The 12,903-nt window shown below is 35.3% G+C and overlaps 1 protein-coding gene across 2 annotated transcripts; it reads right to left on the bottom strand.

Moving 5' to 3' along the window:
- Nucleotides 1–8,224: 8,224 nt before the first annotated feature.
- LOC149221296 (acyl carrier protein 1, chloroplastic-like) lies at nt 8,225–11,301 on the bottom strand. Of its 2 annotated transcripts, none has more exons than XM_089382946.1 (4): nt 10,998–11,301; nt 8,945–9,037; nt 8,619–8,747; nt 8,225–8,527 (listed from the first exon to the last, which is right to left on the bottom strand). In XM_089382946.1, exons 1-4 carry the CDS (start codon nt 11,064–11,066, stop codon nt 8,363–8,365), a joined length of 456 nt encoding a protein of 151 aa, XP_089239072.1. In that variant the 5' UTR covers nt 11,067–11,301; the 3' UTR covers nt 8,225–8,362. The 2 variants fall into 2 exon arrangements, with proteins under 2 accessions (XP_089239072.1, XP_089239071.1); XM_089382945.1 differs by having other exon boundaries at nt 8,619–8,750; nt 10,998–11,300.
- Nucleotides 11,302–12,903: the final 1,602 nt, after the last annotated feature.

Genomic DNA, 12,903 nt, shown 5'->3' with positions numbered 1-12,903 from the left:
TTGGGCTTTGGATTTGCAGATCCAAAGTCTCGCTTCTTCTGTTTGAACTTTTGCTCGATTTTGACAGTGTATCGGTATGCTGTGCCGAGTGAGGAGATGTTCAAGAACTCCATCTCTTCCTGGATGTATCTGTGTAGGCAGCCACGGTATTTGAGTACCAGATGCAGCTCAGAATCTTTGATACCCAATTGTGTGCGAGGGGTATGAAAAATGTTTGTGAACTCTGGCACATCTTGGTCTCATCCCTGCCGCAGTGTGGTCCATTTGATGTATTTGTCCTCATAGCTTTTGACAGGGTAGTACTGCTCCTTGATGGCATCCCGGAAGTCATTCCAAGTGGGTGCGGCTGAAAACAGTGAGCCTGTACTTTCATCCTTCTCTTCGTAGTAGGTTTCCCACCAGTCCTTGACGTGGGGGCTGCTTTGAGAAGAGCGAAAACAATCTTTTCCCGACTTGAAAATTCATGAACAGAAAAATACCCATCGAGCAGATTTAACCATTTATTTACGGCATCTGCGTCTATTTGACCCTCGAAGATGGGGATTTCAAAATTAACTTGTACCTTAAATGGTGTGGCATTTCCAGAGTAGCTATTGGAAGCCGATGCGTCACCTCTAGGTAGCCGCTGAAGGATTTGGGCAAAGCTGTCCATCATCGCGTTCCTTTGTCACTCGAGGGCTTCTTCGAGCAAGATTTTGATAGGATCTCCTGCGCCCTCGTTTTTCTTCTCATCTGCCATGGGAGGTCGTCGAGATTTGTGAGGCTGGTCTTGCAAAGGTTCGACCAGTTCCAGACCTAACTCCTTATATTCCGACCTCGTTGGGGACATGCAAAGAAAAACAGAGAAAAAGCAGACCGCTATGATACCACTGATCCGGATTTAAACAGGAACGCAATAAAATACAGAGATAACCATAAAGACAAATATGCAGTGGAAATAATACTTCATTTCATTACTGTAAAATACTGAAATATGTTTACAAATAGAAATGGAAATAACCCAACTAGGGTGATGGTAGCTTATCTCTGAGAAGAGATGTGTCGGCTACATGCCTCTGAACTGTTCTCCAAAAACTGTGTTACAATGAGGCTCGAGGGCCTATTTATTGTTGAGAAACAATGGAAAACCCTTCACATTCCAAAACCTAACCCTAGAAGATGAAACACCAAATTGTGGGCCCCGTTTTTGGGTAAGTTGGTACATCAACTTCCCGGGGTCACGAATTGGTCGTACTATCTCCGTTTGACGCGCATGATAGCCCGTTGGAAAGATCTCTCCGAGGACTACAACGGAAAAGATGATTTTAGATAAAAATTAGCTGGCGGTGGATTTCCCAAAAAACGTCGTTTAGGGCCTCAAAACGGCTCCGGAAGTTTAGGACCCGAAAAACTGCTAAAAATAGTAAACTGTGCTATAATTAAGGAAACAGAAAAACTGAAAGAGACAGTTGTGGGGGTCCAAATGGGATAGGTGGGTGGCCACCAACATCCACCTGGATCATTTCATTACTTATTTCATAGTAAGCATATTTCAGTATTTTACAGTAATGAAATGGAAATGACCAAGCTAGGGTGATGGTAGCTTATCTCTGAGAAGAGATGTGTGGGCTACATGCCTCTGAACTGTTCTCCAAAAACTGTGTTACAATGAGGCTCGAGGGCCCATTTATTGTTGAGAAACAATGGAAAACCCTTCACATTCCAAAACCTAACCCTAGAAGATGAAACGCCAAATTGTGGGCCCTGTTTTTGGGTAAGTTGGTACATCAACTTCCCGGGGTCGCGAATTGGTCGTACTATCTCCGTTTGACGTGCATGATAGCCCGTTGGAAAGATCTCTCCGAGGATTACAACGGAAAAGACGAATTTTAGACAGAAAAATCGTTGTCGATGGATTTCCCAAAAAACGTTGTTTAGGGCCTCAAAACGGCTCCGGAAGTTTAGGACCCGAAAAACTGCTAAAAATAGTAAACTGTGCTATAATTAAGGAAACAGAAAAACTGAAAGAGACAGTTGTGGGGGTCCAAATGGGATAGGTGGGTGGCCACCAACATCCACCTGGATCAATCTGCAAACTAGGAATGGAAAAGAGTTGTTCTTCAGCTTCCTGCAAAGTTTTTTATGTTCATTCGAGTTGATCGGCATACTACTCTATTTATGGCCTTGAAGTATGAATGTAAGGAGTGCTTTTATTCTCCACTATGAGCTTTGAAATAATGCCACAGGGGTCATAAGATGATGTAAAGCTCAGACTGAACTTCATTTGGTTAAGAATTCTATCTACTTCTTCACCTGTTGTCTTTGTATTACATACAAATGGGCCCACCTGTGTCTTTACTCTGAACTGTGATTTCTTTTTGGCCACTACAAAACGGATGTCACCCAAATTCAACATTTGTTTAATATACTCGAGAGAAAATATCCTCATTGGGAGGTATTTGGGGAGTTTGTATCGTGCCAATCCACAACCATACACCCTGACCTATGTGTAATTTTGGTATAATTACCAATCCCCGGTCTATTCTTGATCTATTAGGTGCGTAATTCTCTTTATTTCTTCACTGATCCTCAGTTGAATTCCACTATTAAGGATGTTCATGGTAGGATGAAAAAAAACTTCAATGAACTGCTTATAAGAAAACTTTTGTTGTTCTTTCATGACCAATGAGGTCCAAAAGATCACTTGCTATTCATTTTTTGCATCATCAAGCTTTTGCATTGAAAAAATGAATTTGTTTGCTTGATAGTAGAGGAACATATAAATCAAAATGGAGGTGTAGTTAAACACTTATTCAGTGGGAAACTTTATGAATTGTTCATGATTACTCATCTACCAAGAATTGACCAAAATTAAACATAATGGAAGGCTTGTTTTCTGTGGAAAATATGGAGAGGAATCCTAAAATGGGCTCATCTACCCGATGATAAGAATATTAACCTAAAATGTAGGAAATCATGGATATAATTCATTTGGCTTGATCAGGGAAGATGGAAGAAGGATATGGAAGACTATTTTTGGGTAAATGGGCATTCTCGGCTAAGAAGATTTAAAAATTTTTAGCTCTGGTAGCGAAATGAAGATTCTAATAAAGCTAGGTGAGGGCTTCCAAGGAGAAATGAGTATTATATTCCATAGTGGGAGCCAACATCATTTGGTTAATGGACTCGATAGTAATTGTGAAGAGAATGTCACCTAAGGGGGCCATGATAGCTCCTTGAGTAGGAACATAACATGCATGACACTCTCTGGTAAACTCAGGGGGTTTGGAATGTCAAGGGGAAAATTTAATGGGGAAGTTTGGACTCCCAGAGTCCAATTTCTTCGATTTTATCTGCATGTTTTTCTTCTAACCAGCAATATAATTCAAGAAAATCACAGTCACATTAGGCTTAATTAATCCTGTGATCCATGTCGTCGAGAGGGGTATGATCTAAGTCTATAGAAGGGGGAGTCAAAGGATTAATAGGTTTGTCTTGGGTTTTGGTCTTAAGAGACATGACTGTAACAATCTAAAAATAATAGTAAGAGAAAGGTTGGATTACTCGGAATGAGCTGAGGTGGAATGAAATATGAGGGAAATAAAATAAAAAACTCACAACTCAAATCTGTTTCAGGTCATGAAAGTAGTGTGAAAGGCGATCACTGTGTCAAGCTATGAATAACTTAGAATTAGTAGTGAAAAGGATAGCGAAGGTGCTTGTAAGGATTTTTAAACAACGATAAGTGAAAACCGTTGGAGGTGGCGTTGGACTATTAAATTTGAACGGTTAGCCGGGAAGCGAAAATTTAATTCTGAACGATCGTTTGCGGGGAATGCAATTAATTCACTAACGGTTATGCAACATGGCGGGAGGAGAGTGGCAGAGGAATAGTGGTGGGGTGTGGTAAAGCGGGTGAAGAAACAACAGTTTTGGAGGAGGTAGGAAGTGGTAAGCGGGATTGCGATGGGGTAGTGTGAAATCATGAGAAGCTACCACATAAGGGACGGAGCCCGGTGGGAGAAATAATTTTTCGAACCCCCCATGGTAGTAAAGCTAGGATGGAGAGTGGGGGCCGAAAGAGGATGAGGGTCGTGGATGAGGAGCGAGAACAGATCCCAATGCTTCAACAATGTCATCCTTTAATTGAAAATGACAAAGGAACTTTGTCACAATGTTCTTTTCAATTTTTCCTTTTGAAGTTAGGATAAGGATCATAAATAAAACATGAAAAACACTCTATCCCAAGGTGCATATTTTGAACTTTTCACTCTATGATCAAAACTTAGGATAAAAATCACATAGGCATATATTTACAAAACCAACTAACTTACCTACCCATGACTAAACTAGCATTTTCTATTCTTCCAAAGGGTGCACTTAGACTAGAACACCCACTTTATTTTATTTTATACATAATGAAAACTATCTAACCTATCCTTTATTTCTCCTATTTATTCATATTAAATAGTTGAGTCAATGTCATTTTCTACCTAACTACTGATTTACCTAGATTAAATTCTTGGGCAAATATTTATTTGCTAACCTAGTTTACAGAAATTGAAAGGAGATTAATCATGATTACACTGTATTATTAAACAAAAATCTAGTGATTGTGGCATTTTGAACAAGATGCAAACAACCTTTATTTAACAATAATGAAGAGAACTAACTATCAATAGTGACATTTAGACTTGCAACACTTTTTGTAGTATTCATTTCATTCTTTTTATTTATTTTGGTGTGGTTCAATCTTTTCTTCTTTTTCAATATTCTTCTTTTTTCTCTTTTCTTTTCTATTTATACCCTCTTTTTATTTTTTATTCTACTTTTTTTTTATTTGGAAATCGTTGGAAGATTGATAAATATTTACAAAATGAGATTCTTAATATACAATACTCAATTACCTTGAGATACTATAAATTATAGGACCTTAACAGTGGCTCCCGCTGGGGATGGCACTCTCCCTGTGAGGTGCCAAGAACATTTGATCAATAGCCTTAAGTTTTCTATTCCAACAATATCCACACGTGATTTCCCTTTGTTGTAGTACTTATGGTAACATATCAATGGAAGCTTAGGGTCTTCTCTGCGGGCTTCAAATTTTGTTAATAGGTCACTGAATCGAAATAATAAAGACAATGATATTTACAATGAAAAATGCTAGAAAAACTTTTATTGCTTAGAGAAATAATGTTTGACCATCCTGCCATTAACAGGTCCACGACGTAATCCTGTCCCATCTAAATTTCTAAGAAAAAATGCATTATGCCCTGTGAAAGCATAAATGACATAAGGTCCCATCCATAAATTGTCAAATTTTCCATGCTTCCCTTTGTCCTCTCTTCTGGAATCCCACTTTAAAACCTTATCAGCCAAGGTGAAATCATCCGACTTTGTTCCTCTGTCAAAAAACTTCTTGATATTCTCATGGATGACATCAGCCTTATTATAAACTTCTTCCCTAGATTGCTGCAACTTGATTATCTAATCAATTCTCCTTTGAATGCCATTTGGCTAAACCTGTAATTTCTGAATTAACTTCATGACTGGGACTCCCAAAGAGGATGGAGAAACAACATCCATTCCATAAACCAATTGGTATGGTGACATGCCAATTGATTTCTTTGTTGTGAGCCTATCAGCCAAAAGTGCATCTATCAGCTTGATGTGTTATGACTTTTGTTGTGTGCTAACAACTTCTTAATAATATTTACTAGACTCTTATTTGAAGATTCATCCAACCCATTATGTTGTGGGTAATAAGCTGTTTAATGTCCCAATGTGATATGGTTTTTGCTACAAAAATCTATCATCTTCTTATATCTAAAAGAAACAACATTGTTTGTGATAAGCTTATTTGGACAGCCAAATCTAGACAGGATATTGGTTTCTAAGAATTTCATGATAACAACATTCATGGCTAGTCTAGAAGGAGTGACCTCAATCCATTTGGTGAAGTAGCAAGTAGCGATAAGGATCCATTTATGTTGAGCAGAGGATGTTGGATGGATTTCTCCAATGAAATCCAATCCCCACTATTGGAAAGGGCTTTCAACATATATGAGCTTCAAAGGTAGAGGTAAAAAATTTCTTTTTCCCTCAAAGATTTGACACTTGTGGCAAGAGGTTACCTTCTTATGAACATTTGGGAAAAGTGTAGGTGAGTAAAAACCAACTCTGAGGATCTTATTAGCAGTGGTTTTCCAGTACAGAAGGCCACCACATTCACCTTCATGGAATTCCTGCATTGTTCTTTTTGCATCATCTCTCAATAGACACTTTAGTAGAATACCACCAGCATCTTTCCAATATAAAACATTTTCTACGATGTAAAATTTAATTGTTTTTAGCTTCAGAAATCTAGCCTTTGTCTTAGTTAGACCAGGAGGAGAATTTAAATTAAATAAAACATAAATAAGGTTTGCATACTAGGGCGAGGTCATGAAAGCCTCATCTAGTTGTGGAGTCGCATGTTCCTCTTTATCATCCAATTAAGCTACAAAGTTGATGTCCAAAGCATTAAAATTAGATTTAGCCATCAATTTGGCCAATCCTTGTACTTTCATAAGCTTGGTTGGGTTGATTTCCATTTCATACTCAAGGATGATGGCAATCCATTTGCCTCTTTCGCCATATAGTCCATTCTGTGTCAAAATATCTTTAACTACAACATTCGGTACATAAGCAATTATGTGAGAATGAAGGATATATACTCCGAAATCATTAATTTCTTTTATCAATATGAAAGCCTATTTTTCCATTATATAATACTTGAGTGCAGCATCACTCAAAGATTTGCTAAAGAAAGCAATGGGTTGTTCAGATCCTTCATTTTTTTTCTGTAAAAGGACATCTGCAACAGTATGTTTAGAAGCAAATGAAAAAAATATAAAATCCTTAGTAAAATCAGGACTGGTAAGGATTGGTGCTTTTGCCAATACTTGTTTAACTTAGTCAAATGATTTCCTAGCTTCCATGTTCCATCTGATTTCAGAATCTCGTTTTATCATGTTTGTGATGTTTATGAGAAGTTCTGCAAGGGTAGGGATAAATCTTTTTATGAAGTTTATTGTAGCAATAAATGATTGAAGTTTCTTAATGTTTCTTGGATGATTGGTTTTCATAATAACTTGAATCCTTTTAGGATCAATTTTAACACCTTCCTTACATATGATATGACCAAGAGGTTTTCCCTCTTCAAGGCCAAACAATGTTTTCTTAGGATTTAGTGAAATCCAAAACCTCCTACATTTTTCAAATACTCTTCTCAGATGTGACAAATGTTCTTCATCAGTTTTGGAATATACAATGATGCCATCTAGATACATCACAATAAATATGTCAATTTCATCAACTAGCGAGATATCCATTGCTCTTTGAAATGTGGTTCTAGCATTCATTAACCCAAAGGGCATCTTCACATACATGAAGGTACCCCATGGAGTAGTAAAGGTTGTTTTTATCTTGATCCTCTCGATGGACTAAAACCTCATTATAACCTAAGAAACCATCTAATAAGGAAATCTTAAAAGATCCAACTACCTTTTGCAAAATATAATCCATTTTAGTTAAAGGATAGTTGTATTTTAGGGAGACTTTGTTTTCCAAAAAGAGGACGGACCTAGGAGCCTTGTTTGTGCTTTGGAGAAGAAAATAAGTCCTAATGCTTAAATTTTCCTCTTGAAATATTACAAATTAAGTAGGTCATAATACTAATGACAAAAGAACTTTTGCGTAGTTTTGCATGGCTACCTCTTTTTCTCTACATGTTGGATGAGTTGGTTGGTTCACTTTTATGGTGATAAGAAATACATAAACAAAAACATATTTATTTTTATTAACACTTTAAACCACCTCTCTAATATAATGCACATATTCATCTCTAATAAAACCAATGAAACTCCAGATTTATATAGTTTTTAATACATATATATGTCAATTTTTATTGATTTTATTTGTATATATATAATTAAATATAAATATAAATATATATATATATATGGTATTGCCATATACATTATCAAAATAAATTATATAATAAATAAATATAAAATATTACCTTTTAAATAGTTAAAAAATAAAAAATAAAATTAATTTTGTCGGTCATAACATTCCCAATCATAATCTTAATAATTAAATTCATAATTAAAAAAAAAAATTAATGTTTAAAAGTATCGAAAAATAACACACATGAACCACTTGTATCCGTATAACTGTACAGATTTGTTTCCAGTGATACAACTTTTTCTATATTAAAATAATATTTATTTATATGTGAGGAGTTCTAAAGTCATAAAGAACAAAGATAACAATTTATAGGTTCGAAGTTCTAATAGCCCAACTCCCTAATAAATAGATAAAAAATAGTGTAAATCCCCTACTAAAGAGTGACGGTATTTGGGTGGCTATGCCCCCAAGCTACTTTCCCCAAATATTTCTCTATCTTATCCGCTACCGCCCGCACAGTTATGATATTGTCTGAACGTCCCTTCTCCTCCTGTACGATGATTTCAAATTCTTCCTCCAGAACCATTAGTATCTCCAGCTGAAAGTAGAACATGTGATTGTTAGTGCAGAAACACAAAATTATGGTCCAAAACACCAAATACTTGTTGTGCACAAAAGAAGAAAGATACCATATCAAGGGGATGGGCCCCCATTTCAGAAAAGTTAGACTCGGGTGTCACCGAGACATCGTCGGATAATGCCAACATCTTTTTCACAACTTCACATACTTTTCTCACTGTCTGGGGTTTGGCCTGCGCCTGCTAACAAAATGGATACGATGATTTTTAAATTAATATGAATTTCGTTATAAATTTTAAAAATATTTTGAAATTTGATTAACAGAAACCAATAAATTATTTGCTTTGTAAACGAACTATAATTAAACAAATACAAAAGAACCACGAAAAAAGGAAAAATTAGAACAGGATTACACAGAAAGGGAATAATTTCGTACAACACAAAACACACGGGAAGCAGAGGAAGAGGTTGAGGTCGATTGCAGTGGAGTAAAAGACACCGCCTTGAGTCCAAGGAATTTGCAGGCAACCTGACAAAAGGTCATGAAGAATCTGTTAGAGAGAACTATGCAGGGAGTAAATTTTCTAAGGAAATCCTTGAACAAATTCCTGTATATATATATAAATTTCTGTAAAGTTCTGTAAGACAAAACCAACTTAAGTTTCTTAAATCTTTGTCAATGGTAAATTTCAATATCAAATTAGTAAGAAGCAAAGTCAGCCATTAATTTTAAATACACAAAACCTAATCTACACATGCCAAAAATGTAAATGAATTCCTCTTCCATTCAAACTGGAGTGTTCTTATATTACAATTAAATAATCAAGAGTAAATATAAGCCTAGACTGGGAGATTTCAGCCATTTATTATAATTAAACCATCAATTACCAAAAAAAATATTTTTAAATAGCCAAGAAAATAAAGAATATGGGATTTTATTAATGTAAAAGTTATTAAAATGCATCGTAAGATAAATTTATTTTATTATTTTGTTTAATTTTATATTAATTTTTATATTAAATAAATAGTATTTATGTTTGCTGTTTGAGAGAAATATTGTTATTTTTTCCACCTTAAATTAATATTCAAATTCTATTCTTATATATTACATTTTGTAGTAGAAATATTGTTTAAATAATTTCTAAAAAACTAAAATATTTTTCATAAACAAAAAAATACTAATTCATAATCAATAGTTTTTATATCGATAAAAATAAAATTATATAAAATTTCCATTCTCAGTGAATTCTAGAATAACCAAGATCTCTAACAAATATCATAACTGAAAATACCACTAATCAAACTAACGCAGATTCATCATTTCTATTGATTATAGAACTGCTTTTACATTATAGAGCAATCCCACTTCATTCATTACAACTTGAGGGGATAAGACTTCGCAATCAGTCACCAATTTAAAGGAAAAAAATAAAAATAAACACTAAACTTGAAACTATGAATCTTAGCCCTTCACTACCAATTTGAAAAAAGAAACAAAACATCACCAATGAGCTTAAATGAACATAATCGCAATTACCATATTTCACAAATCAATCAATAAAATATAAGTTAAAATTTCAAATTATCATCCATATAAATCGATAAAAACTACATAGCTATAATTAATAATTTTATTATTTAAAAATATATATATATATATATATATAGCGATCTATAGTCGGAGAAGTTTGGTTTAGGAGATCTGCTTTGCTGTTAAATGAAGACACCAATGTCCCAAGAACCAGAAGAGATGAAGGAGATACAAGACAAAGGAAGTTGGAAGACCGTAGAGAAAAGAAAGAAAGCTACAACACCAATCTCGCCAAGAAAGACGAGGAGCCAGACAAGTAAAAATTAAGAAAATTGTAGGTCCGATAGACCAATTTGGTCTCAGTGGACGTTAACCATCATCATCATCATCATATATTAAAACTCAAAAAAATTAGATTTATCCGTTACTACATTAGCCATGAAACTCCATTGGTTTATTCTACAAATAAATGTTTTTTCATGACTCCTCTTGGGCTATTCCAGAATAAATATATCTTTGTCGTAATAGATATAACTTTAATGTTCAAAAATATCTAATTTTCATGATAGAGATACGTTTTAAAAAAAAACTGACTTTAATATTTAAAAGTAATCAGATTATGTGTAATCTGATTTGATTATGAAGGGTGCTTATTATCATCTTTCTAACGACTACTATAAATATGACAGTAAGACACGCTAGCTGCAACGATGGATTGTTCAGCGCCACCGGGGTGACGAAAGCGATCAGAAATTATGGTTTCGATATGTACAGAATGCGAACTGAATGAATTTTATCAAACAAGAAACCAAACATTCATTACACATCAAATGAAAAGGTTACTAAACTCCAGGAAACCATGCAGAATTTGAAATTCTATACTTATTGAAACTACGCAGAACTTGAATCAACGTAGTTAGTAATATATATATATATATATAATCGACAAAATTCTTGCCTGGTTTTGGTGACTGGAAGGAATGAGAGTAGCCCCGATCCTGATCGAACTGGTCAAAGCAGTCGCCATGAATCTTCAGAGAAAAAATAAGAATGTTGCAGTAATGAAAATAGAATCCGGTCAAGGTGAAAAGCAAGGAACACAAATTGGACTTGAAGAAAATGAAGCCGAAGAAGGAGCAACCAGAGAAACTCAAACGCTTCAGAGGTGAACAGGTGAACTCATTTATTCAGAGGTGAACAGGTGAACGCTTCAGAGGTGAACAGGTGAACAATATTTCACTTGAGCTGCTAGTTACATGAATTCAATATAAATACACGCAGGCTTCTGTCTTCATTTATTGCCGTCGGAGAGCGTTCCTGTCGGAGAGCGTTGGGCCAACCTGACAGTGACCCATTCCTGCTACATTCTCAATATAATCAATAGAAAATTGCAAGAGTTTGTCGGGTTTGAAACACATGATCCAATAGCAGTTTATTCATTCATGTTGCAAAAATACCAGGTCATCAGCTAGGGGTGTTTTGAGTCAATGATGTATATCTCGGGTGGTTAGGAAGGGATCAGCTAGAGGTGCTTTGAGTCAATGATGTATATTTCAGGTGGTTAGGTAGTTAGGGAGGGTTTAATGATAACTTCTTTATTAGAGTTCCAGTCTTATGACATGATTATGTTGAAATTTTTTGAAAAGGATTTTATATACCATTACCACAAACTAAATTTCCTTGGTACTAAAAAAAATATGAATATTTATACTATGAATGTATTTTTAGTGTTTTTATGATTAAAAGTTTTCATTTAAAATTATTTAATATTCATAATTAGTATTCATAACTAGAAAACTTTGGATTAAAATTATTCTGACTATTAAAATTTACAATTTTAACAATCCATTAAAAAAACTTGTCAAATAAATGTCTTAAAATAACTATGTTGAAAGGTTTATAATTGCACGGGTTAAACATGGTATAGTTCTTATTATTCTATTTTTTAGTTAAACATAGCATAATTATAATTGCAGGAGATAAACATGGTATAATAATCATAATCATTAGTGTATTTTTTTTTTCTTAGTAAAATTAATCTATTGATATAGGCAAAATGTACCAGGAGGCTTCGGCCTCACCGGTACTAGGTCAATGGAATGACCATTTTGTTCTTCCAAACTTGAAAATGAGACTGCCCCAGAAGGGGAAACCAAACCCAACCCAAAATTGAAAAGTTTCAACCGCCCACGTAGGGACTATAGTTCTCATATACAAAAAATTGGAGTTAAGATTGAGTAAATCAAAACTGGATTCAGACTTGATCATGTTTAGTAGACCTGTAGGGACAAAAATCCAAGCTATTGCAACCAAGAAGGAAAAAGACTATAAAAAGACTAGACAGGATGCGAAACAACAAAAGACAGCTGTCAAAGCTGAACAGAACCAGGGTACTCCTCACCACGTGATTTTTGGTTTCCTCTATAGATTCCTCCTCCACTATCGGACACCATGCGTAGACTTCAGAGTCTGTGTATTCTTTAGCCACCTGCGCTATCCTCAAGTTGAATGCCCTTATCCTTTTAGTGGGTTTCGTTTTCCATAGTTCGTGGATTGTTGCTTGAGGGGAGGTCCTTATCTGTTTTCAGAATTTTGGAGCTTGGCTCCCCTGGTTCAAAATTAAAAGAAGGAACTTGGCTGAAATCCCTGCTGGGTCAAGGTTCTGAATTGGACGCAGAGAATTCCTTGAAGCCCACAGTGATGGTGACCATAATTCTCAGCTTGTTCAAGTTGCTTTGAAAGTGGAAGTGGACTTGCTGGGAGGAGGTGTTGGTCGCTAAGTACAGGGGGATGCTTCCAGAGCTAGTTCTTCCTCGCCTGCTTCTCATGTTCAGATATCTGCCATGGGGACTGGGATTAGAGAG

Source organism: Pinus tabuliformis, chromosome Q (genome assembly GCF_031772625.1).
Source record: "Pinus tabuliformis cultivar Carrire ecotype Pingquan chromosome Q, CPIR1, whole genome shotgun sequence".
In the NCBI taxonomy this organism is placed as follows: domain Eukaryota; kingdom Viridiplantae; phylum Streptophyta; class Pinopsida; order Pinales; family Pinaceae; genus Pinus; species Pinus tabuliformis.
The sequence above is the reverse complement of the archived record's forward strand: the minus strand, read 5'-3'. Positions and strand labels throughout refer to the sequence as shown.